General features: G+C 46.6%; 1 protein-coding gene across 6 annotated transcripts in view; it reads left to right on the top strand.

Moving 5' to 3' along the window:
* St3gal3 (ST3 beta-galactoside alpha-2,3-sialyltransferase 3) overlaps positions 1-27,203 on the top strand; it is a 250,952-nt gene that overhangs the window by 203,454 nt on the left and 20,295 nt on the right. For all 6 annotated transcript variants that reach the window (XM_045150483.1, XM_045150486.1, XM_045150485.1 and 3 more), the window contains 4 exons: positions 18,952-19,046; positions 23,749-23,812; positions 24,590-24,685; positions 24,947-25,133. In XM_045150483.1, coding sequence (XP_045006418.1) covers positions 18,952-19,046; positions 23,749-23,812; positions 24,590-24,685; positions 24,947-25,133 — 442 coding nt within the window. The remainder of the gene's footprint in view (positions 1-18,951; positions 19,047-23,748; positions 23,813-24,589; positions 24,686-24,946; positions 25,134-27,203) is intronic.

The following is a 27,203-nucleotide window of genomic DNA, read 5'->3' as shown; positions in this document are numbered from 1 at the left end:
AAACCCTTCCCAGTTTACTCTCTTTGCCCACCCTCTAGCAGAGTTGCCTGGCCATCCCCTCTCTCCCACGCCTCTGTTCAATCAAGGGGTTATTTTTAACAGTGTTGTGTATACCATGCTGAAATCCTGGAAAAATACCAGAGTTTTGGAGTAGACATTCAAGATGGAAATAGTCTCCCACAACCTCCCCCCTTTCCAGAGGTTTTCCTTTTAAAGAGAGAAAACAGCTAATCCAAACTGTAGACAGCTCTGTGAGAAAGTCCTTGGACATTAAACCTGGGTGGCCGACTCAGCCTTGAACAAGGCAGTTGGGCTGGAGGCTGGGTCCTGATGTTCCTTTGTGTCTATTGTCAGCCCAGGGAAAGGACAGCATCTGAGTTTGGTGAGCCTAGCGCTCCAGTGGTCAGAATCATGGAGATTATCTGGCCAGTTCCCCTACCCCAAAGCTGGAGACCTATGGGCCTGAAGGAGCAGCCTGTCCATTTCAGCATATTCAGGGGGCTGGAGAGATGGCTCAGTGGTTAAGGCTCTTGCTTGCAAACCATGATGGCCCAGGTTCATTTCCCCAGTACCCACGGAAGGCCAGGTATGCACAAAGTAGCACATGCATCTGGAGTTTGCAGTGGCAAGAGTCCCTGGCACACCCATTCTGTGTGTGTGTGTCTCAGTCTCTCTCTCTTTCTGCAAATAAATTATTTTTAAAAAGATAGTCAGGAGCCAGGTGTGGTGGTGCATGCCTTTAATCCCAGCACTCAGGAGGCAGAGGTAGGAGGATCAGTGTGAGTTCAAGGCCGCCCTGAGACGACAGAGTGCATTCCAGGTCAGCCTGGACTAGTGTGAGACCCTACCTCGAAAAACAAAACAAAACAAAAGATAGTAACTAGAGTTACTATAAAGAGCCACGCTCTACCATTGTAACCTCCCCATGGTGTTTATGGTGCCTTCCAGAGCCCCACAGCATAAGTCTAGCCCCACTCCTGCATCATTTAGTCAGAGATTTGAAGCTGGTGATGGCAGTACACTTGCCAGACATCTCTGCTCTCACAGGGTAGCAAAAGGAACCCCTCCTGCCTCAGTGGTCTTCTCTGGATCAGTCCTATTTTATTATTGTTCCTTTACGGGGAACCCAGAATAGAACTTGTGGGGTTGGAGAGATTTCTCAATGATTAAGGCACTTGCTTACAAAGCCTAACAACCAAGGTTTGATTCCCCAGTACTCACATAAAGCCAGATGGTGCACAGAGTGGCACATGTCTCTGGAGTTTGCAGTGCCTGGAGGCCCTAGCACACCCCATTCTCCTCTCTCTCTCCTCCCTCTCTCCCTCCTTTTCTCTCTCTCTCTCTCTCTCTGTGTGTGTGTGTGTGTGTGTGTGTGTGTGTGTGTCTTGTTTGTCTCTCAACTTGCAAATAATAAATAAATAAATAAAATTTGTGCTTCTTCAAGGGTGGTCTGACAGACAATAAGAGAAGAAATCTCCCCATTTTCTATGTTCTTCATAATGACTAACACCCAAAAGATGCTACTTTTTTAGAGGTCACATTACATTGGAGACTACCAGGCAGCAGATAGGCCAAGTGGAAACCACACGTCTGTGGTTGATAACTGTCTATGTGCTGGAGTAGTTTGTCTCCACCAGACTTGGTCACCTAAGTATAGGGATAGGGATTCTGGTAGAAGTAAGCTCTGGACCAGAAGTCATGCTCGAGTAATTGTTTCCTCTGGGAATTCCTCTGTGGACATAGCCTCTAATCCTAAAGTGAGAAGAAATGTGATCGGGGGCTGCAATTCATTCCAGAAGGACTTACTAGTGTCAGAATGTAGGTAAGCAGCTGGCCAAGGATACTTAGTTCCCAGGACCCTCTCTACCTATGGTGACAGCAACATTCTCTAATGGATGGAACCTTCCAGCCTCCTTGGAATAAACTGGCCGGCTGTATACTGTAACATGGAAGGTCCCAGAAGAACCCTAGTCAAGAGCTCTGGAGAAGGAGGTGGGAATGCAGCCAGGCAATGTTGATGTATAAACCTTTGAGAATAAGATGTTAGCCCGTGGGTAAGGGCTGTCAGAGCTATATTGATAGGCTATGTAGGAGGAGGCCAGCAGCAGCCCCTTGGGTCTTCAATATAATGTATCTAGTGTGAAGCCAGAACTGGTGGGAGCACACTCGGTCTTCTGGAGCTGCTAGCTTCCTGGCTTAGAGCAAAGTGGCTTATACCTAACCAGAGAAAGTGAGGTCTGGAGCCTAAGACCAAGGGAACCCTTCTGGACTGCTGTGAGGCAAAGACTGCTGTCAGGGGCTGGAGAGATGGCTTAGTAGTTAAGGTGTTAGCCTGCAAAGCCAAAGGAACCTGGTTTGACTCCAAGACCCATGTAAGCCAGATGCAGAAGGGGGTGCATGCATCTGGAGTTCATTTGCAGTGGCTGGAGGCCCTGGGATGCTCATCCCCCCCCCACCTCTTTCTTTCAAATAAATAAATAAAATTTATATTTTTAAAAAAGACGGCTGTCAGCTCTGCCTGTGACCTGGCACTCTCCTGAGGAAGAAGGGCATGGCAGATACCAAAACTGGGAGGGGAGGAAGGGAGGTGAAGGAAACTGACAGTTATGGAGCAACAATGGTAGCCAGAACTTCCCATGCCTTATCTCGTTTCATCTCCACAATAATCCCTGAAGTAGGAGGTAATCTTAGCCCACTTTATGTTCATTCATTCAACAGGCATTTAGTGAACCTCATTCAGTGTCAGCTTCTACTCTAGGTACAGGAGACAGTAGTGAGCGAAGCTGAAAACATCCCTACCTTCTTGGAGCTGTCACTTGAGACACAGGCACAGAAACAAAACATATGACTACAATTGTGGGCCACAAGCAGTGGTACATGCCTTTAATCTCAGCACTCGTGAGGCCAAGCGAGGAGGATTGCTGTGAGTTTGAGGCCAGCCTGAGACTACATGGTGAATTCCAGGTCACCTTGGGCTACAGTGAAATCCTACCTAGGGAAAGGGGGAGACTGTGGGCCTTTAGGTACCAGCAAATGGGAGAGAAGACTGAAGGAGAATGAGGAAGAGAACATGGGAGGGCTGCTCTTCTAAGCAGAGGAATTGGGAAAGGCTCCGTAAGAAGGCAAGATTGAAGTAAAAACATGAGGGCACAAAAGTTGACTTAAAAAGTTAAGGTACTTGTCTGCAAAGCCTAAGGACCCAGGTTCAGTTCTTCAGTACCCATGTAAGCCAGACGCACAAGGTGGTATATACATCTAGAATTCGTTTGCAGTGGCTCGAGACCATGGTGCACCCATTCTTTCTTTTGTTCTCACTTTAAAAAAAAAAAAAAAAGTTGAGGGCTAGAGGGATGGCTTAGCAGTTAAGGTGTTTGCCCGCAAAGCCAAAGGACCCAGGTTCAATTTCCTAGGATCCATGTGAGCCAAATGCACAAGGTGGTGCATGTGTCTGGAGTTTGCAGTGGCTGTAGGCTCTGGTGCACCCATTCTCTCTCTCTCTCTCTCTCTCTCTCTCTCTCTTTCTCTGTTAAATAAATAAAAATAAAAAGTTGACTAGTTACAAGTATGGACAGTTCAAACAGAGCCCATGCACAGGTGCAGCTTATGGATATTCTCCTGATGTTTTTCAGATACTTCTTCAGTGCAATGGACACTGTTGAGGTGAGGGGCAAATTGCAGTGTGGAGAGGAGGAGGGAGGGAAAGTTGGAGGCTGAGAATGGCTGGGCTCTTCACATAGCCTGACCACAGGAGTGTGAGGCCCTTGCTCGAACTTTGAGTGACACAACCAGCATGTATTTTTCTTCAGCCCGCCACATTGAGCTGTGAAGACAGGTAGGTAGGTGAATTTAATTAAAGTTTTATTTTTCCCAAAGGAGAAAAGAGCAAGGAAGCTGAGATTGAATGCAAGAGAATGGTTATAATTATAAATTTGAATTTAAGGTAGGTGAGAGTTATAGGAAGAAAATGAGGCCTGGAGGGCAGTGGTCCCCATGTGTTGGAGACAGTTAGGACCTAGCTACTAGAGCAGGAGAGCTATAAATTTATAATACAAACAGCGGTTTTGTAGAGATTGAGATTGGAGAGAGCTTTGATTACTATAGTGGCCTAGTGTAGGACATAACAGGAGTAAGTGCCTGAAACAAAGACCAGGACCCCTGTAGTGGAGGACAAGGCAGGTCTGCCTTGAAGTGTCCCAGTTTCTAGGGTTGTTAGTACAGTACTGAGATTAATAATTACTTTAGAGTCTCTCTCTTGGAGTCTCTCTGTCTCCAATTTGGTCTTATAGCTGAGGGAAGAGATACCTGCTAAGGAGGGGGGTGCTGTACTTGGCCAAACACAGGAGTCATTCATTGTTGGCTTTGAGTACTACAGAAAGTCAGGCTGGCATAGAGGCAACTCAAGTTATAGTTTGGGGAAGCGACCCAGCAAGCAATGGAATCAGAGGTTGTAGTAATTTGAATAGATGGCCCCCATTATACTCAGTGTTTTATTAGGGTGTAGAGGAAGAATAGTGGGAGACAAGATCAGAAAGGAAAATGAGGCCTACAAGGTCTCTGAGATGGGAAGACATCACACATATGGGCAGGTTGATCTTTGAGGGGGAAACTTGATAGTTTGTCCAAAGGAGTAGAGGAGGATGTGGGACAGATACAGTTTTGTAGATTTGAGAGACGGTTCTCATCTCACCTAGCAAGTACTACACCAGATCCAATTCTTTTAAAATATACTTCATTTGGGCTGGAGAGATGGCTTAGCAGTTAAGTGCTTGCCTGTGAAGCCTAAGGACCCCTGTTCGAGGCTCAGTTCCCCAGGTCCCACGTTAGCCAGATGCACAAGGGGGCACACGCGTCTGGAGTTCGTTTGCAGAGGCTGGAAGCCCTGGCGCACCCATTCTCTCTCTCTCTCCCTCTATCTGTCTTTCTCTCTGTGTCTGTTGCTCTCAAATAAATAAATAATTGAAAAAAAAATTAAAAAAAATATATACTTCATTTATTTATTTGAGAGAAAGAAGCAGAGAGAGAGAGAATGGGCGTGCCAGGGCCTCCAGCCATTGCAAACGAACTCTAGATGCATGCGCCTCCTTGCGCATCTGGCTTACATGGTTCTGGAGAATCAAACTGGGATCCGTTAGCTTTGCAGACAAATGCCTTAACCACTAAGCCATCTCTCCAGCCCCAGATACAATTGTTAGTGCTGGGGAACATGGCAGTGAACAAAGTAGGCAGCTCCTAGAACTTGTAATAATAAAAAAGACACACAGCAGAGAAGAAAGAAACAATGAACACAAAATAAAACAAGATGAGGGGCTGGGGAGATGGCCTAGTGGTTAAGCACTTGCCTGTGAAGCCTGTGGATCTTGGTTCAAGGCTCAATTCCTTAGGACCCATGTTAGCCAGATGCACAAGGGGGCGCAGGCGTCTGGAGTTCGTTTGCAGTGGCTGAAGGCCCTAGTGTATCTATTCCCCCCCCCCTGCCTCTTTCTATCTCTGTCACTCTCAAAAAAATAAGAATAAACAAAAAAATTAAAATTAAAAAAAATAAAACTAAAACAAGATGAGATGCCAGAGAATGACTGGAGGACCTTCACGTAGATGGGCGAATCTGAGAAGGCTCCCTGAAGAGGTGCCGTTGGAGGAGAGGGCTAAATGCACACCAGAACCTGCATGACAGCCACAGAAAAATGCTCTGTGAGGGTAGACAAAGGGCAGGGTGCAGAAGCAGGGAGCAAGGGTAACCCAAAGCAAGAGTGGTGAGGCTGAGCCCACGGCCTGTGGTTGGATTTTCTTCAGGGACAATGAGAAGGATCTAGTCAGAGAGATGCATAGCACATTAATGTTTAAGCAGGGTCACTCTGAGAGAAGGGCATCATCCAAAGCTGGTCATCCACCATCGCAGTAGTCAAGAAGTGACAATGTGACCTGCATGATAGTGTGTGGAGATAGGAAAATGGGCAAACTTGGAATATTTTTAGAGATAGTTTTAACAGGACTTGCTGATGAATTAGAAGAGTGGCAGCCAAGTACAAGAGATGATTCAAGGGATGCTAGCCAATTGGAAAGAAAGAGGATTGTTTTTAAAGGCACTCCTGGGGCTGGAGAGATGGCTTAGTGGTTAGAGCACTTGCCTAAAAGCACTTGCCTACAAAGCCAAAGGTCCTCGGTTCAACTCCCCAGGACCCATGTAAGCCAGATGCACAAGGTGGCACATGCATTTGGAGTTTGCTCACAGTGGCTAGAAGCTCTGGAGCACCCATTCTCTCTCTCTCTCTCTCCTTTCTCCTCTCTCTCCCTCTTTCTCTCTCTCTGCCTCTTCCCATCTCTCAAATAAGTTAAAGTTCTAAAATAGGTGTTCCTCCTTACAGAATGTGAGAATCTGAGCAAATGGAACTGGAAAATGAGAACGAATGACTCCCAGGCTTGGTCTTGATCAAGCAGTGTTGGCTAACATCCTCCTTCCTACCCTGACCGCCAGAGCCTCGCGCCCACACCACAGTCCTGTGTTCTCAAGAACCACCCGGGTTCTTGCTACTTCTTTGAGTTCATCACTTCCAACAAGCCTGCCGCAGCACTCAGCCACTTCTCCTGCATGTGCTTCCGGGCTTCTTTGCCCAGTTGCCTTGGTGACACACGAGCACAGGCCTTGGTACCACCATGGCTTCATGATCCTTGTCCCCAGTTGGTTTGCTATGGGACTCTTCCAAACACTTACCTTTCATAGGGCCCTGCATTCCACATTCCCCAAACCCCTAACTGCAGAGAAGAGTCTTCCCAGGTTCTCCCTGCCTCCAAGCTTGCCTGCACTTCCCCAGGGAAAAGGTACCTTCTGCGTGCCTCCCTTCTACTTCCTTATGCTTTGCGTCACTCCCATGTCCCCCTCTGGGACTTCCATCCCCTGCACACTTTTTCACCCTGTTTATCTCTTCAACTCTGTGTACAGATGTGGTGATCTTTTCTGTTCCTCCTTAACAGCTTCTACTCCATTTCTGTCTTCTTTTTTTTTTTTAATTTATTGTTTATTTTTATTTATTTATTTGAGAATAACAGAGAGAGATAGAGGCAGATAGAGAGAGAAAGAGAGAGACTGAGAATGGTCATGCTAGGGCCTCCAGCCACTGCAAACGAAGTCCACATGCGTGCACCCCTTTGTGCATCTGGCTAATGTGGGTCCTGAGGAATTGAGCCTCAAACTGGGGTCCTTAGGTTTTACAGGCAAGCGCTTGACTGCCAAGCCATCTCTCCAGCCCTCCATTTCTGTCTTCTCTACCAGATCTCTAGAAATGGTCACACTCTCTTTTAGCTACTTTCTTCACTCTCTCCCCTCAATCCTTGTAGTTTGGGTTCTATCCTCTCTTTATCCCCAACAGTATGTTTCCCTAGGGAACCAGCAACTTTTATGTATTCCATAAAGCAACATGGAAAGTAAGAATATGGATATAAATAGTTCTGGCCCATAAAGTCATTATGAGCATTAAATCCAGTAGCCGTGTGGAACCCTCAGCACAGGGCCTAAAGCGCAGGGAGAGTCCATTAACTGCTGCTGTCGTTGTATGTTTACCATGCATTTCACAATGGCCTCCCTGCTTGGATGCCTCACCCATTATCACAAAGGCAAGAACTGAGTCCTTTATTCCCAACAATTAGCACAGAACCTGGGATGAGGTGGGGCTTAGTTATAATGGGGAGGTGGTAGACTCGGAACCAGTGGGCCTGTTCCTTGGCTTTGTGGCACCTGTAGACAGGTGTGCTTTTGGGCTTCTCGGCACCACCATGACCATCATTAAGGCTTCTGCTGGGTAAGAGTGCACGCCTTGTTTGTTGTTCGGCTTGCAGCTCCCCAAAAGCCTCCCTCCTCCTTCACACTAGGTAAAGGCTGTCAGCAGAGTCAGTAGGAGCCTGTCAGCAAGAGCCCAGGCACTGCCCCCAAGGGCCTCTGGCTCAGCCTCTCCTCTCCTCTCCTCCTTCAGCACAGGCCTCTCTGCCTGTCATATATGTCATGCTATGGCTCCAGCCTGTCTGGACACAGATGTGGCCACAATCCCTAAACAGGCAGCAAGCAGCAAGCAGAGGGGCAGTAGCTGGCAGCATTTCAGACCTGAGGAGGGGGTAGTGGCTGTGAACATTGGAGACATTATTGGAAGCCTGGCCCTTTGGAAGATCAAGGTGTCCATGAGGAGCTGCACCTTAAAGGCAGCCTCCCACAGGGGGGGCTGAGCAGGAGGATTCAATCTGGAAGCCTGTTCCTCCCCCTTGCATCCCACAAGCAGTAACCTAGAATGGCAGGTGAGGGGTCAAGTGGTGGCATTAGTATATGGTAAGGGCTAAGGGTATAGTGTGCACAGAGAAGAGTGGTGACCCAGGAGAGTGTGATCTGCCCAGTGTGAGAGACTCAGAGAAGTGAGAAGTGCTGCACCGAGGTCCTGCAGAGTGTCCAGCGTGTGGGTGAGAAGAGACTCCGTGCAAACAGAACGGCAGTGAGAAGGCATGGAGGTGTTGAGACCCTGGCAGAATCTAGAAACTAGTTGTATAAACCAGAGCCTAGGCAAAGGAAGGGCAGATGGGTTGTTGGGTCTGGTAAACAGGCACCAGAGCACAAGCTTGTAATCAGACTAAAGAGCTTTAGCCTCATCCTCCAGGGAGCACTTACAGTTGGTAGAAACTCGGATCAGACAAAGTCACTCAGAAAGGAATGTGTTCACTTAATAGCTAGACTTAGAAGGTGAACTTTCAGGCCCACCTGAATATAGACCTCACATGCTGTCTTTCCCCTGTGTAGCTTCTGTTTTCCCCTGGGTGTCTTGCACACACTTTATCCAGGTAGCAGCAAAAGACAGCTCCAGCACTTGGAAGCCTGGAGAGGGCCAGCTTTTTTCCAAAAGGGCCAGATAGTAGCAAATTGGCAAATTTAGACTACATTTGGACCACACAGTCTCCATCTCAGTGGTTTGAATTCACTGATGTAGCAGCCACAAACTATTGTAGAAACGAAGCTGGGCGTGGTGGCGCATGCCTTTAATCCCAGCACTCGGGAGGCAGAGGTAGAGGATTACTGTGAGTTCGAGGCCACCCTGAGACTCCATAGTAAATTCCAGGTCAGCCTGGGCTAGAGTGAAACCCTACCTCGAAAAACCAAAAGAAAAGAAAAGAAAAGAAATGAATGAGTGTGGCCATATTCCGATAAAACTTATTTATAGAAACAGGCTGCTGGCCTACAGGCCATAGTTTATCCCAACCTCTGTTCTAGGCTTTTGTGGTCTTTGTATGTATGGGGGGGGGGGTGATGTATGTGCATGTGTGTATACATGCTCATATGTGTCTTGGAGCCTGTGTATGCACATGTGTGTTGGACGCCAAAGGTCAATGCCAGATGTTTTTCTCAGTTGCTCTGTACCTTATTCTTTGAGACAGGGTCTCTCGCAGAACCTAGAACTCACCAATTCGGCTAGACGAGCTAGCCAGTGAGTCCCATGAATTCCTTGTCTCTGCTTCCTCAGCCCTGGGCTTACAGGTGTGCACCACCACACCTGACACTTTACATGGGATCTGGGGGTCCTAACTCAAGTCCTCATGCTGGCACTGCAAGCCTGCACGCCTGATCTATCTCCCTAGCCCTGCTTTTGTGATCTTGATAGCTTATTCTCTTAGAGAACAATAGAGACTCCACACCCTACAGCACCTAAATATAATGTCTCATAGACCTTGATGCATCCTATTTAGGTCTGGTACCCATTCTTGAGCCACTTACTGAAGAGTGGAGTCTGCAGATTGGTCAGCCTAGGTCATGTGCCCATTCCAGTAGCCTGAGCAGTGGGTTTTGGTCCACTCAATTAGAACCATTGGGATGAAAAGTAAGATGTCATCACAGCCAAAGGAGGAAGACACACAGACATCCACTGCAAGGTGCCAGCAAGATAGCATGAACAAGGGCTGGAGAGATTGCTCGGTGGCTAGAGGTGCTTGCTTGCAAAGCCTGATGGCCTGGGTTCATTTCCCCAGTATCTATGTAAACCCAGATGCACAAAGTAGCACATACATCTGGAGTTTGTTTGCAGTGGCAAAAGACCCTGGTGTGTCCATCTCTCTCTCCCTTCCTCTCTTTCTTTCTCAAATAGATAAATGAAATATATATATATTTTAAAGCCAGTGTGATGGTGCATTCCTTTAGTCCTAGCACTCATGAGGCAGAGGTAGGAGGATCGCTGTGAGTTCAAGGCCAGCCTAGGACTAGAGTGAGATCCAGGTCAGCCTGGGCTAGAGTGAAACCCTACCTTGAAAAACAAATAAAAAAAGACAGCGTGAACTGAGTACCTGAAATTTCCAGTGATTATCCAGCTTGAAATTGGTCCTACTATAGCCTCAGGGCCCCAGGCCAGCCCTGCACTGCTGCTGAGCACCCTGCCTGGCCTTACCCTCTGTGTGGTGTTTCCCCTCCACTGCTTTATCACACCCAGTCAGAATACATCTGTCCACTCATTCCTTCTGCACACATGCTCCACCTGCCTGGGTGGGACCAGAGAGCAGAGTCCCTTGGGGCAGGGCCAGGGCTGCAGCTCCTTTGCCCTTGGTGGGCACTGCTTTACCCTGGCCAGCTTCAGCAATCTATCTCCTCTCCTTGAAGGGGCGGTTGCTATAGTTCCTTCCCTCTGGGCTTCATCTATACCACCCTGCTGCTCAAATGCCCTCCCAGCATTCCCCACCAGGCTCACAGTTACCTGTCTTCCAAAGCCCTACCCAATCTGATTATCATCTCCTTCAAGAGATGATGATCACTTGTATTCCAAATTACCAAATATGGAGATATGTTTATGATTATTCATTTTCCTATTTCCACCATTAGCTTCTAGAGGGAAGGACCAGAGGTCAGCTCTCCTCAGCTAGTGCCCTCCTAAGGCCCCAAGTGACTAAGCTGTAGGATCTAGAGGGAAAAGACCAGATCCCAGTGCAACTTCCGGCTCCTCCTTACCTTGTACCTTCTCACGCACTCACACACACCCTGCTGAAACCTGATCCTGAAGCTGCCTCGCGTGCTGAGGCTCCGGCAGGGCTGGCAGGCTGGGGCCTGTCTGCTGGGCTGCCCCACCCTGCCCTGCTACCCACTAGGCCAGGGCAAGCAGGTCAGGCATCCCACATTCCCGCTAGTCTGACTAGTCATTCTGCATCTGAAAAGCCACCCCCGAGTTGGCTAGGCCTCCTACTGGCACACTGGTCTACCAGGACTTGCTCCCATCCTGAAACCCTATCCCCACAACCAGACCAAGGGACTGAGAATGGGGACGAAACTCAGCACAAGTTAACATGAAGGAACGATAGGGAACTTCCTTGAATCCATGCAGCTAAAATCAATGCTACAAGAAAGGTAAACCAGAGAAATGATGCAAATCACCTTAAGAAGGTGAGTCTAAGAGCAGGGGGATCACACGTCCCAGGACAGCCTAGGATACACAGTAAGACCTTGTCAGAAAGAAAGAGAGCCGGGCGTGGTGGTGCACGCCTTTAATCCCAGCACTCAGGAGGCAGAGGTAGGAGGATGGCCATGAGTTTGAGGCCACCCTGAGACTACATAGTGAATTCCAGGTCAGCCTGGGCTAGAGCAAGACCCTACCTTGAAAAACCAAAAGAAAAAAAAAAAGAAAGAAAGAGAGAGGAAGAAGAAAAAAGGAAGACAAAACATATGTGCAATTATTATCATAACCACTGTTGGTGGAACCTATTTTGCAAAACACCAGAAATAACCCAAAGAACTGCTTAATATATGGCACCTAACCATCATAGAGTATTATCCAGTTTCTTTCAGAGAGTGATCACCAAAATATATTGTTTATTTAAAATCAGTAAGCGGGCTAGAGGTGGATTAGCAGTTAAAAGCACTTGCTTGCATAGCCTGCTGGCCAGGCTTCACTTCCCCAGTACCCAAACCTAAAAGCAGATGCATGCATCTTGAGTTTGTTTGCAGTAACAAGAGGCCCTGGAGATTCCATTCTCTTCCTCCCTCCCTCCCTCCCTCCCTCCCTCCCTCCCTCTCTCTCTCTCTCTCTCTCTCTCTCTCTGTCTCTGTCTGTCTCTCTCTCCTTACAAATAAATAAAATTTTTAAAAATAAAATAACAAAATCAATAGGCAAAATGTATATATTAGTATGGCGGTTTATGCCTATAATCCCAGCACTTGGGAGGCTGACGCAGGAGGGCTGTGAGTTTGATGCCAGCTTATGCTGTGTGGTAAGACCCTGTCTCTAAAATAAATGAATAAAATAAGAACTAATAAAAGTGGATGTCATGTGGGAATAGAATAGGAGATGGGCAAAGATGAAAGCTAGACTTCTCTGAGTATAGCTAGTTTTATGAATTTAATTTGGGAACTATGCAAAGCTTTATGGCATAATAAAATAAAATTAAACTAAAACGAGGGAAAGCAGGTCCTATAAAGTGAAATGAAACTAATGAACCTAACTGTGTTACTGATGAATTCAACACAACAGTTGTCTCAAGTAATGACAGCAAGCAATTTGTGTTTCTAGTGGGCTGCACAGGGCCTAAAGCAAAAAGGAGCTGCAGAGAAAACTTACATTGTTTTTAGTAAAGAGGTGTGAGTAATGGTGCCTATATCGTTAGTCCTAAAATGTCACGTGTATTTTTTTCTACACATATATGTCAGGATAAAGCTTCTACCTGGGCTAATTTCACTGCAAACAAGGATCTTAGCTTAAAAGGTACAAGGTAGCCTGTCATGGTGATGCACACCTTTCCCTCTGTCACCCGTACCCACTCTCTTTCCGTTTTTCTCTTTCCCTCTGTCATTCTGTCAAAAAATGAATGAAAATATATTTTTTAAATCACAATTAATATTTTAGCCTGACATGGTGATGTGCACTTATAATGTCAGGAGACTGAGCCAGGATGATCATACATTTGAGATCAGCCTGGGCAACTTAACTATCCCAAGATTTTAAAAGGGCTAAGGACATAGCCAGTGATAGAATTACAGTAGTTTTAAAAAATATTTATTTATTTGCGTGTGTGTGTGTGTGTGTGTGTACGTATGGAGACTCAAGGTTCTCTTGCCATGGCAAATGAATGCCAGATTCTTTGTGTCACTTTTTGTGTCTAGCTTTATTTGGGTGCTGGGTAATCAAACCAGGACAGGCAGCTTTGCAAGTAAGCACCTTTAACTTTTGAGCCATCTCCTCAGCCCCTAAAATAGCAATTTTTTTGTGTTTGTTTGTTTGCTTTTTGTTTTTCAAGGTAGGGTCTCACTCTAGCCCAGGCTGACCTGGAATTCACTCTGCAGTCTCAGGCTGGCCACAAATTCACGCGATCCTCCTACCTCTGCCTCCCAAGTGCTGGGATTAAAGGCATGCATCACCACGCCTGGTTAGCAATCATTTTTAAAAAATATTTTTATTATATTTATTATTGAGAAAGAGAGTATCTGTGTGCACCAGGGCCTCTTACCACTGCAGATGAACTCCAGATGCATGTACCACTTTGTGTATTGGCTTTTTTTGTGTACTGGGTAAATTGAACTCTGGCCAACAGGCTTTGCAAGCAAATTCCTTTAACTGCTGAGCCATGTTCTCAGCCCCTAGAATTACAGTAATTTTTTTCAAAGATGTACGTAGGATGTAGTTGTTTGTTCTTAGGTGTCTTCGTGTTTTAGAAATGAATGCTGGCAGGCTGGAGAGATGGCTTAGCAGTTAAGCACTTGCCTGTGAAGCCTAAAGACCCTGGTTCAAGACTCAGTTCTCCAGGACCCACGTTAGCCAGGTGCACAAAGGGGCACAGGCATCTGGAGTTCGTTTGCAGTGGCTGGAAGCCCTGGCACACCCATTCTCTCTCTGTCTGTGTGTCTCTTTCTCTTTCTCTCTGTCACTCTCAAATAAATAAATAAAAATGAACAAAAAAATTTTAAAAAAAGAAATGAATGCTAGAATGCTAGGTGTGGTAGGGCACATCTGTAATCCCAGCACTTAGGAGGTAGAGGCAAGAGGATCTGCAATTCAGAGATAGTCCTGGTTACATAGCAAGTTCAAGACAAGCCTAAAAATAGAGGGTAGCTGGGGTGATGGCTCAGTGAATAAAGAATTTACCATGTAAGCAAGCCATGAATACCTGGATTGGGATCCCTAGATCCTACATAAAAGCCTAGAGCCATGATGGGCTTCTGTCATCCCAGCACACTGACTGTGAGCAAGGTAGGCAGAGACAGGAGAATTTCCTAGAAGGTCACAGACCAGCTAGCCTGGCAACGCAATGATAAACAAGAACAGAGGCCCTGATGTTCTTGTTGGGTGGTGAAGGTAAAAGTAAGGATGAACATCTGAAGGTTGTCCTCTGCTCTCTACATTCGCACAGTAGCATGCATGCACCTATATCACACACTCCAAATAAATAAAAACTTTTAAAATTCAACAATGAGAAAAGAAACAGCTGGGTCTGGTGGTGCATACCTTAATCCCAGCACCTAAGAGGCAGAGGTAGGAGGATCACTGTGAGTTCAAGATCAGCCTGGACTAGAGTGAGTTCCAGGTCAGCCTGGGCTAGGGTGAGACCCTACCTTGAAAAATTTAAAAAAGAAAGAAAGAAGAAACAACCTGATCTGAATAGAAAATAAATTACTGCTGGAATATTTTATGAATAAAACAACAATTTCTTGGATTTTATAAAATAGCACAGGAAGATAAGAGGGATGGAAGGGTTTGGGGGGTAGGGAGTAGGAGGGAGATATACACAAATCCAAAATGAACTGGTACTATAGAAACCCTCCTGGACTAAAAGATGTAACCCTCAATAGAAGCATGGAGAGACTGCCTGGTTAGAAGTCCCCTGGAGAAGGTGGGATGAAGCCTAACCCTAACAACTACGTGGTGAATACCATCAATCCCACTAAGGAGGGCCGTTAGTGGAGTGAGGTCAGAGAGGAGGGAAATGATGGTACCAATGTTTGATGTGTCCAAAGTTTCTACTTAAACAAAATTATATATATATGTGTACACACACACATACATAAACATACATACACACATATATATGTGTGTATGTATACTGTACATTTTATGTGTGTGTGTGTGTGTGTGTGGTAATACAGTAAGAGTAAGTGAGGTGTAAAAGAAATATAACTGACCTTGATTACTAGGTGCTAAGTCAGGGTGATGGGTCCATGGACAGTTCACTGTACTGTTTTGTTGTTATTTTTATACACTTTTATATGTGTGAAGTTTTCCATAATAAAACAGTTTAAAAATAGGTCTGGGAGCTAGGTGTGGTGACCCATGCCTATAATCCCAGCAGGAAGGAGGTGGTGGCAGTAGGATCAGGAGTTCAAGACCAGTCTCAGCTAATGACCCTGCCTCGAAAAGAAAAATGAAAAATTAGGGTCAGGTGTGGTAGTGCACACCTTTAATCCCAGCAATTGGAAGGCAGAGAGAGGAGGATCACCATGAGTTGGTAAATTCCAGGTCAGCGTGGGCTAGAGTGAGACCCTACCTTGAAAAACCAAAAGAAAAAAAAAAAAGTCTGAGAACACAGCTTGTCAGTAGAACACTTGTGTAACAAGCATGAGGGCCTGGATTTGGTCCCCAGTACTGCAACAGCAACACTAATAATAAAGCTTTAAAAGTATAAATAAACCGGGCGTGGTGGTGCACGCCTTTAATCCCAGCACTCAGGAGGCAGAGGTAGGAGGATCGCCATGAGTTTGAGGCCACCCTGAGACTACATAGTTAATTCCAGGTCAGCCTGGGCTAGAGCAAGACCCTACCTTGAAAAACCCAATAAATAAATAAATACACAGGAGGGAAGAATGCCGTTTGAAAAGAGATGCCCCACCCAGCATCAAGAAATGCTAGAGGCCGGCTGGCTCAGTCTTTGAAGGGATATAAAAGGAGGGGGCAGATGAGCATCTAAACTTAAGTCTCAATAAAAGAATGAGGCAAAGTGGCAAGTGTTTGAAAACATCATAAAAGTAAGAAAGGAATAGGTTACACAGCAGAAAGGTTTTTATGAGGCCTTATCAGGCCTATTTAATGCATTTTCCATGATCTATCCTGCACACTCTTCTTGACCCTTACAAATATGGCAGCTCCACTCGTCTCGGTCACATTTTCATTTGTCCATCCTTTGACATTTTATTGTTTGGAACCAATACATGTCACATTCCTAGCACCTCCTAGTTTTTGTTGTTGGACCCAGACTCTAGATGATAAGAAAGTCCATCTATATAATACTACACAAAGTAGTAACATGGGAAAGGGCTGGAGAGATGGTTCAGTGGTTAAGATGCTTGCCTGCAAAGCCTAATAACCTGGGTTCAATTCCCCAGTGCCCACATAAAGCCAGAAGCAAAAAGTGGCACATGCATCTGCAGTTCGTTTGCAGTGGCTAGAGGCCCTGGCATATCCATTTTCTCTCTTTCTGTCTCCATCTGTCTCCTTTGAAGAATATAAATAAAATATTAATAACATGGAAGCTGGAGAGATAGCTTAATAGTTAAGGTGGTTGCCTGCAAAGCCAAAGGACCTGGGTTTGATTCCCCAGGACCCACGTAAGCCAGATGCACAAGGTGACACATGCCTGGAGTTTGTTTGCAGTGGATGGATGCCCTTGCGCACCCATTGTCTCTCTTTCTCTCTCTCTCCTTCTCTTTCCCCGTCAGCTTCTTTCTCTCTCTCAAATAAATAAATTAAATATTTAAAACAAAAAAGTAACATGGGAAGAGGAACATCACTTCTGATATATACCAACTCTATAATTGTCTCTGTGTTGTAGGATTATGATTATTTGTATATGCAAATATACAATATATCTATATATATTGTGTGTGTGTGTATACACACACACACACACAATATATATATATGCTTATCTGTGTTTTTCCTAAAATTAACACATATTACAGTTTACACAAAAAATAAAGTGTTCTTAAAAGTAGATTATGCTGGGCGTGGTGTCACATGCCTTTAATCCCAGCATTCAGGAGGCTGAGGTAGGAGTATCACTGAGAATTTGAGGCCAGTCTGAGACTACATAGTGAATTCCAGGTGAGCCTAGGCTAGAGATAGACCCTATTTCGGGAAGAAAAAGAAGAAGGAAGAAGAAGAAGTTTATATGCTGGTGCAGTGGCACATGCTTTTAATCCCAGCACTCAGGAGGCTGAGATAGGAAGATCACCATGAGTTCAAGACCAGCCTGAGCCACAGAGTGAGTACCAAGTCAGCCTGGACTAGACCAAGACCCTACCTCAAAAAACAACAACAAAAAGGTAGAAAGTAATATAAACTTTCTAATAAGCTGGGGAACAAAAAGGGAGAAAAGATAGGAAAAAAATGTCTAGATTTGGGCAGATATAGAGAGATTTTATTACATATGACATCTAGTACATATTGGGAAGCAAATAACATCCTGTCCAAGCTTGACTGGGAAACTTTACAAACATTCTGTAAGCTCAAGCCTGACACAGAAAAAACCATTCTTGATGCGGGGATATGGAGCCCTTGTTCCCTTTGGTAACATTCAGAGACCCTGCCCAGAATCCTTGATGCCTCTGGTAAAGCTTTAAATATATTAGTTTACTTGGATTTTCTATATTAGGCATAAGAAATGGCATTGAATTTGTACACTAAGGGAAGTGTGCTGACTCAGCTGCTGGTACCCATAAGTCTGAAAGAGAGCCCTCATACAAGAATACACCTTGTTAGCACAAATGACGGGGGAGGGAACCGGACTAAATGTTTTCCACCTCTTTCAAGTTCATGGCAAAGACTATTAATACTAGACCTCTGAGTGATTACTGAGCTTGTACCTCCTGGGATGGTAATATAATGGCGTAAGTGATGATGGAGATGAGAACTGGATGGTTAAGGCTATGGTATGTTGGGAGGTTAAGTTCTAGCCTCTGGGCCTAGGGTCCCTGTCCTGTAGCCTCCTGCTCCTCCGCAGACGGGGGTTAAGTTAAAAGCAAAGAAACAGAGCCATTGAGGCCTAGGCCAGGAAAGCCCACAGCAAGACCGTCAGCCTAGAGTAAGTAGGCAGGACTGTCCCATTTCTGGGGCTGCTAGTGGTCTTTTGAGAAGGATCTCAAAAAAGAGACCTAGATTCCATGCAAGGTCTTATTCTCCAAACATGTCTGAAGAGCCTGGCCTCTTATGCCATGGCCTACTTCCCTTTCTTTGCTGCCATCTCTTCTGATTGGTCCCATCCTCTCCACACTACTGCCTGTGGCCTGCCCTGCCCAAGAACGGGGACACCTGCCATTTCCTTCTCGCAACTTCACATCCCTTCACCCTCCTTTCCCCCCTTTCCCTTCCATCTTTCCTTCAAACCAAAAAGAATTCCTCTCCTTAAGCTCTAGGTCCCTTCCCCACCTCCATAGGCACTTAGGGTCCCCTCTTCCCTTCTTTCCACCAACAAATATACCCTGGTTCCTGCTGGCCTGACCTCTCCTCTCAGCCCTATATCCTAATCACAAGACTGCTTTTTCTTTCTCTTCTCCTGCACTTTACCTCCCACCATGAATTTGCCTTCTTCTTCACGCTGGGTGGTCTTCCTCTTAGAATTCTCTCCAAAATTCTGTCTCTGTACCCTGGCTATATTTTTAGATTCTTTTGTGCTCCACTGGACAGGATCTTATCCCTGTGTTCTCAGATCTCAGGAACACTGTGGGCAGCAGTTACTGGAGATAGATACATGGATAACCTTCCAGAGTGTGTCCAACTCTGACACATTAATCCTTGCTGAGCAGATCTTGTCCCTCCATTCCTACAGCTAGCCAAACAGAGACTGACTGGGCCTATTCCCTCAGGCTCAGGTTCCACTCAGCAAGATCAGCAGCTCTGCAGTTAGCGGGCTGGGTGAGGGAGGGTGAGCTGGTATGTGAGGGTAGCTTCCAAAGACCTGTCACCAAGACAGTGTGCAGAAGAGCCAACCAGTCCTCCAGCCTGCGGCATTGTTCCTGTGTTCCAGGTTCTCCAAGCCAGCACCCATGTTCCTGGATGACTCCTTTCGCAAATGGGCTAGGATCCGGGAGTTTGTGCCACCTTTTGGGATCAAAGGTCAAGGTATGTTGGGAACCCTGACCAATATTACATTACGCCTCATCCTCCAAGTTGTCTCCCTATACTTCTAGGTGGAGCTGTATCCTCAGAAGTCCCATGCTAAGGATTCTCCCATCCTCCTCTCTCAATACCACCTCCTTTCCATTTTTCTCATCTTTCATTTTCTCTTACTACTTAGGTGGAAATTGACTCAGAGCTTGCATTCTCTAGGACTGAGGTGTATAACAGTGCATAGACAGGCATGATTCTCACCACAGAAATTTCCAGTCTAGTGAGGGAAAAAGCGCTCAGAGCAGGACCAGGCCCTGCAGCCAAGAAATCAAAGCAGAGAGGTGCAAGAGACATCCTCACAGCACACTAGGTACAAGTTCCCAGAAACAGCACAGCCACCCCCAGGAAGGCTCCCTGTCATCCCACCAGTGTCTTCCATCCTGACCCAGCCTCCCCTCTAATCAGTCTTTTCCCGTGCCTGGCTAACCTTTCTCTCTGTACTCAAGCCCTGCCTTCCTTTCCCTTAGGGTCCTTTTCCACACAGGTCTGCTTCTATATCAAGTTCCTGGGCTGTTTCATGGCCTAGTAGAAAAGATATAGAGCTTTAGGTCACATAGGGCCCAGATCCCCATACCTCTTTAGTAACTGTGACCTTGGACAAACTTCTTAACCCATCCATGCTTTAGTTTCTTCATCAGCTAAATGGAGAAATGGTACCATTATATAAGGTTCTGATCAGAATTAAAGGAAATAGCTATTAAAGGATTTCATTTAGCCAGGAGATTCAAGAATACCTAAACCATCTACTCAAGCAGCCCTCCCTGCCTAGAAAGAAAACGGTGGCCAGTAAAAATGCTGTTGGGCTGGGGCTTTGACCTCCAGCCTCCAAAGACCCAGTGGGTTGGGTTGAGCCATATGAAGAACTTTTATTGGGTGTGGGTGGACATAGCCAAGCAGAGTACTCCTTTCTCCTAAATCCTCATCCAAAACTCTGTATAGCTATAAAAGCCACCAAAGGCCAGAGAAGTACCAGCCAGCAAGCAGAGAGCAGCTATTCATATGTGCCCTGCCTATGATACATGTTAGCTGTATTTTAAGTACTTTTGTGCTCCACTGGACGTGTCTGATCCTTGTGCTCTCAGATCATAGGAACACAGGACTTCCCTCCTAGGAAACAAAGCCCCATCTTTGTCCTTACCCTTGTTCAACTAGTAGCAATATGCTATTCCTTAGAGGTAAAATTGGAGGTGAGGAACAAGGGGAACATGAAACCTTCCCTAAAGCCTTCTATATCTAAAGGCACTTAGTACAAAGCATTCCTGAAAGTCTGTTCTTCAGTTCATTCTCATTCAACTTTTAGAAAGACTTGCTGGCTCTGCCTGCTGCCTCTCTTTCTTATCACTTTCTACCAAAGTATTATCTTCCTTTCCAGAGCAACTGCTCAGTTTCTCTGTGAAAACTAAAGGACGCTTGTCAATCCTTAACCACTTGCTTGTACCTGACAGTGTCACCTCCCTCTCTATTTAAAAATTACAGGGACTCACCTGGGATGCAGGGAGGGTTAGGACATCACTGTGAGTTCAAGGCTACCCTGAGACTACATAGTGAATTCCAAGTCAGCCTGGGGCTAGAGTGAGACCCTACCTCGAAAAAACAACAACAACAAAAATCACAGGGGCTGAAGAGATGGCTCAGCAGTTAAGGCACTTGCCTGCAAACCCTAACGATGTGGGTTCAATTCCCTAGTAACCCTGTAAAGCTAAATGCACTAAAGTGGCACATGCATCTGGAGTTTTCAGAGGCTAGAGGCCCTGGCATGCCCATTCTTTGTCTCTTTGTTCATCTATCTATCTATCTCACTCTGCTTACAAATAAAATATTTAAAAAAAAAAATCACCGGTGGAGGGGCTGGGGAGAGTACTCAGTAGATAAGGCACTTACTTGTAAAACCTGCTGACCTGGGCTCAATTCCCCAGCAACCATGTAAAGCCAAATGCAGATCACTATATGCATGTGCCTGACATTCCTTCACAGCAGCCAGAGACCCTGGGATGCCCACATACACACATGCTAATTAATTAATTATGAGTGGATTGGAGGGTTAGCTCACTGGTAGGGTGCTTGCCTAGCATGCGTGAAGCCTTAGGTTCAATCCCCAGCACAGCAAAACAAAATAAAACCTTAACATTTTATTTATTTTGGAGGCTTCTAGTTTCTATTCATGAAATGTCTCAGGCATATAGAAAGTGTAAAGAATGGGACTTAAGAGGTGGCTTAGCAGTTAAGGCATTTGCCTGTGAAGCCTAAGGACCCAGGTTCAATTCCTCAGTACCTACATAAGCCAGATGTACAAGGTGGCACATGCATCTGGATTTCATCTGCAATGGCTGGAGGCTCTGGCACACCCATTCTTTCTTTCCTCTCTCTCTCAAATAAATAAAATATTTTAAATTAAAAAATGATATAGTGAGCATCATGCACTGTCTACCCAACTTAAGAACTAAAGCATGAGCTATAATACTGCTTCTGTGTTTGCTCCGACCCTCCATTCTCCTCCTTCCCAGGACACCATTGTCCTGGTTTTAGTGTTGGTATTTCTATGCCTTGTGTATGTATGTATGTATGTATGTATGTATTTGCAAGCAGAGAGAGGAAGAATGGGTGTGGGCTGAAGAGATGGCCTAATGGTTGGGCAAAGCCAAAGGACCCAGTTCGATTCCCAGTACCCACACACAGCCAGATGCACAAGGTGGCACACAAGTCTGGAGTTCGCTTGCAGTGGCTAGAGGCCCTGGCATACCCATTCTCTCTTTCTCAAATAAATAAAATAGTAAAAAAAAAAAATGAATGAATGGGCATGCTATGGGCTTCCAGCTGCTGCATATCTATTTATATCCATTCAAAATATATTTGTTTTTCATGTTTTAAATTTTAATACATATTATATTTACATATGTGTACTGTGGGGCGGGGGGGCAGACTTTTATAGCCCATGCTGGCATGGAACTCACACTGTAGCCCAGGCTGGTCTTGAACTCACAGTGAATCCCCTACCTGAGCTCCCTGAGTGCTGGGATCCTAGATGTGGGCCACCATACCCAGCTCATGCATAAATAGATTTTTGGCTTTTTTAAGTTTTAAGTATCTGTTGGTACATATAGCTGTAGATCACTGATTTTTTTTTAACTATGTAGTATTTCATATGCCACATGTGATTTTAACTACAATGTAGTATTTCATATATGATATGTAATTTTCCTTTGGTGAACATTTGGATTGTTTCCAACATTTTCCTATTGCTAATAGTTCTATAGTGAATAATTTTTTGCATGTCTCCTTGAAGAAATATGTGATTTTGTTTCAGTGCTATGCCCTAGGAGAAAAGTTTCAGGATCCTATCCCATGCCTAATTTATATAATTATCTTCCTATCAACTCAATAAAGTAGGAATTACCATCTTTATTTTATTTTATTTATTATTTATTTATTTTGGTTTTTCAAGGTAAGGTCTTACTCTAATCCAGGCTGACCTAGAATTCACTGTGTAGGCTCAGGATGGCCTGTAATCCTCCCAGTACTAGGGAGAGTGAGGTAGGAGGATTGCTGTGAGCTCAAGACCAGCCTAGTATATAGAGTTCTAAGGGCTAGAGTTTCTAGGATAAAGTGTGACCTTACCTCATAAAAAACAACAAAAACAATTATTTAATCTATTTGTGAGAGAGCGGAAGGGGAGAGAAGAGAGTATGGGCACTGGCCACTGTACACAAACTCCAGATGCATTACCACTTTGTACATCTGTCTTTACGTGGGTCCTGGCGAATCAAACCCAGGTCATGAGGCTTTGTAAGCAAGTGCCTTCAGCCACTGAGCCACCTCCCCAGCCCCCATCTTCATTTTAGAGAGTGGAAACCAAAGCTCAAGGAAAGTGAGCCATTCCTGTCAAGTCTCAGAGCTCACCCAGCAGAACCAGGACCTGACTGCAGAACCTCCGTCATATTATAATGCTCTCCTTGCGCCAGAGCTTCACGGGAGAGCAGTCGTCATTGCCAAAACCAAAGGCCAAGAAGATGAGATCTGAATAGTGGTCATAGGCTTTAAGAACACAGAGGTCCTAGAGTCCTTGCTGAGAGTGAACACCAGCCAGGCTGCAAGGAGTGGCGAGGTGAGGAGGGAAAAGCAGCTTGGCAGTGAACCAGACTAGAGATGGACAGTGTGAGAGGGAAGAGGGAAGAGCAGGGGATAGCAGACGCAGGCAGGCGGTCTGCTGACATCTCTGTTCCTCGATGTCTGCTTCACAGGGCACAGAGGTAAGACAATGTGGCCCCTGTCTCTGACTAGAGACTCCATTCCTCAGGGAGACTGAGATGTCCCAGCTTCTAGGCAAGGCCCTGGCCTAGGGATATGTGTCTTAGGGCCCAGTTACAGAGCCTCAGAAAACTAGATGAGTCTGTAAGGAAAGGGAAGGGGCCTTGGGAAGAACATGCTTGCCAGGGTTAGGGCCTGGCTCCAGTGGAACTATGCCACCATTTCCTGGCTCAGGAAAAATGTTAAGGCAGTGGCCTGGCCCAATCTTGTTTGGAGCTCCCTGTCCTCAACTCTACATCTACTCTAGCCCCTGGCTTGGGTCACCCTGTAAGATTATTAGATTATTAGCAGACATTTTCATGGGAATTTAGGCAGTCCTCTAACCCTAATCTCCCTCCTCTGTCCACAGACAATCTGATCAAAGCCATCTTGTCAGTCACCAAAGAGTACCGCCTGACACCTGCCTTGGACAGGTGAGCCACTGACTGTCCAAATGCCTTCCCCATGGTTGCCTGGCATGTGCAGAGGTGTAGCTCAGTTGATTTGTCCTGAACATTGGCAGATTCTCCAGTGTCTCCACCCATGCACACACACTAGGGTAGGTAGAGTCCCTTGCGCTTGCACCTCTACAGGCATAAGCACTTCTCAATTCTCAGATATCAAAGGTTTAAGGATAAGAATGGAAGATAATTGGGCCTGGAAGGTGTGGGGGGCAGATAAAGGAGGGCAGGGTTTAAATCTGGGTGGGAATGACAGCTCTCCAGCCAACAGTCCATAGAGGACTGTAGCCCCAAGGTCAAGGTAAGAAAAGAAAAATGAGCAAGCCCCTTAGTGACTACTGGGAACCTGGAGACTTCTAAATTGAAAATGAGCTTACCCTTAAGGCTTGTTGCTTCCAGTTTCATCCCTTGTCTTGCTTTCCCTGGAGAGCCTCACACACACTTTTCCTTGTCCTCCTAGGGCTACCTAAACCCCACCAACCCTTGGGAAACTTTTTACCCCCAAATCACTCCCTACCAGGGCCTCATTTCCAAGCTGGTCTCCAAGCCTCTCCACTCCCATATTTTCCTGGGAAGTGTCAGACACTAACATTAGAGCCCGGGGCTCAGTGTCCTACAGTGCAGTTCTGGACTCTCTCAGAAGTCTGCTAGGAGCTCCAGACCTGCCAAAGGTATAGAAACAAGGCCCAAAGGGACCCAGGGTCAGAGGCCTGGGAACACCTCTCCCCAGCCTCTGCTTTATTTCCTTAGCCTCCGCTGCCGCCGCTGCATCATCGTGGGCAATGGAGGTGTCCTTGCCAACAAGTCTCTGGGGTCACGAATTGACGACTATGACATTGTGGTCAGGTGAGCTCCTCCAAATAGCACCATGGGCACATGAATGGCATGGCCTAAACCCTGAGCTGTGAACCCACTGAGAACTGTCTGGCCATCTAGCCACCTGGGCTAGAGGTCAACGGAAGCCTCAAGAGCCCTGGGTCGGGGGGAGGAGGGCTTGAAATGGACAGTAGGTGACCTGAACTCCCACTCTGTATCTGGGGTCTTTGGAGGTGCAAAGTCTCCCCAAACAGGCACAAGGCCGTCTCTGACTGGGCCTGCTCTCTGTAGACTGAACTCGGCACCTGTGAAGGGCTTTGAGAAGGATGTGGGCAGCAAAACCACACTGCGCATCACCTACCCCGAGGGCGCCATGCAGCGGCCTGAGCAGTATGAGCGTGACTCTCTGTTTGTCCTCGCTGGCTTCAAGTGGCAGGACTTCAAGTGGCTAAAGTACATCGTCTTCAAGGAGAGAGTGGTGAGCTCCCGGCACCAGCACCCTCCCTCTTGTCCTGGCCTCTTCAGTTTCCAAGGTACCCTTCTCCCTGAACCCCACAAAGAACAGATAAGACCCTTCAAAAGAGGCATCAGCGGCCCAAAGCTGAAAGACAGCCAACACAGCAAAGGACAGAGATTCTAGAAGATGCTAGGGTCCCGGTGGCCTCCTGAAGCTGGAACACCTGGTGTCTGCTTCTTGCTTCCCAATACAAGACAGGGGCAAGCCCTCTCTAAGGCTTTGCTGTTCAGACCCCAGCAGTCCCAGGACTCTCCCCTGGCCTCAGATCCCCAGGGGAGGAAAGCTTTGATCCCTAAGGCCAGCAGGAGGGCTATTCCCAACTTCCACATGCATCCTAAGCAGCAGTCATACCCTACACCAGGGAACCACTCCCAACTTTAACCCTCTTTTGGCCTGTAGCTACCTCAATGACTCAATGACTCTGGTCTTCTGGGCCCTGACCTCTTTCTCACCCAGAAAACAAAACCCTTCGGCGGGGGGGGGGACTGGTCATTCTTTAGGGACAACCAGTCTCTCAACTTTAAGGTACCAGTTCCCAAGTTCTTAGGAATCCAGGCCTCTGTCTGCTTTGCTTTCCTCACTGACTGCAGCTGGGTCCCCAGCCTTGCATTGAGTCCATTTTGGCCATTTTGGCCATGATCAGATTCTACTTGCTGCTCTAGGCTGGCAAAGGCCTGGGCCTGTTTCTTTAGGGAGTGTATGTGGTAGAGTAGGGTCAGACTGCCCATTAGCAGACCACCCACTGGGTCCCCTCCTGAGACTTCTGTTTCCTGTTTCTGGGCCTGCAGGAACACCTGCCAACTTGTCTAAATCCATCCCCCGTTCCTCCCATCCAGCTGTCACCAGCCATCCCAGGGGAGGGAGGGGTGTGCAGAGCCCAGGCCATTCATCTTCCAGTACCCAAGCCTCTTACGACATTGATGACAGATGGCCCTCTGCTACAGTAAGAAGTTAGCTGTTCCTTTTGGAGGTTTAGAAGAAAGAGGTGGGAATAGCTTAGCCTGCCTGAGGGAGTCTCAGTGCAGTTTGGTTCAACTTCACAGCCTTTTCCCAAGCAAGGCCAAGTGCAGGCAATGTCAAGTAGGAAGCAAGCAATAGAGAAGACAAGTCAGGCCTAGAAACTCAGGTCAATGGGGCAGTGGAGAAGGGATGCCCATCTCAGAACCAGGCTAAGTGAGGCAACTGGCTAGGTGGGGTTCATCCAAGGTCCCCAAAGGGCAAGAAAAGGGAAAGTAGCAGGGTGATTATTTGGCTGCAGCCAGCCCCAGCTTCAGCAAGCCTTCTGCCCACCAAACCAAGGAGAAGTAGGTTCTCTTCCCTGAGCCCTGAGATACCAGTCTTCCTGTGTCTCTTCTGTTTACCTTGGGGGCAACAGAACTGCAATAGGCACATTAGAAGTAGAAGGGAGAGAACCGGGACTGCCTTGGTAAACCACAGGGCCCCTGGGGGCTGTTTTCTCACCCAGGCCCTCTACCCATTGGCCCACCCCCTCCTGCTGTATCCTTTGTCTTTCCACCTGTCACAGCCCAAGGCCTCCTCAGGATAGGAAGATCCCAGAGGGCTGAGCCCTCATCCAACTGGGTTTTGCCCTTCAGTGCCTAGTCACCATGAATGATCAAGAATTGGCTCAAACACTGATTCCTGTTGCATGCTGGCCGACTGGGAAAAGACAGCCAGTCCAAATGCCTTGTTGGTGCAAGGCCAGCCCAGTGGATGTTGCCACCTGTCCCTCAAAAACACCAAGGTCAGTCAAGTCAAAGGTCTTCCAGTATATCCAAGGAGGAAGGAGAGAAAGAAGAAAAGAGGAAGCCAGCTAGAGTGGGAGGAAGTGGAGAGTAGAGCCTTGTTGCTTGTAGAAGAGTAAGGACTCCACCTGGCCTTGGCCTAGGCCTTAGCAGGCAGTTCTGGGTATTAGCAGTATGTGAAGAAGCAGTGTGGCGCATGCTCAGGACCCTGCTCAGCCCCATCCTGGCCATGCATAGGAATCCATGGCCAGCCTGTGTGGGTGAGATGAGAGGGAAGAGGAGAGGG

Source organism: Jaculus jaculus, chromosome 5 (genome assembly GCF_020740685.1).
Source record: "Jaculus jaculus isolate mJacJac1 chromosome 5, mJacJac1.mat.Y.cur, whole genome shotgun sequence".
In the NCBI taxonomy this organism is placed as follows: Eukaryota; Metazoa; Chordata; class Mammalia; order Rodentia; family Dipodidae; genus Jaculus; species Jaculus jaculus.
The sequence above is the reverse complement of the archived record's forward strand: the minus strand, read 5'-3'. Positions and strand labels throughout refer to the sequence as shown.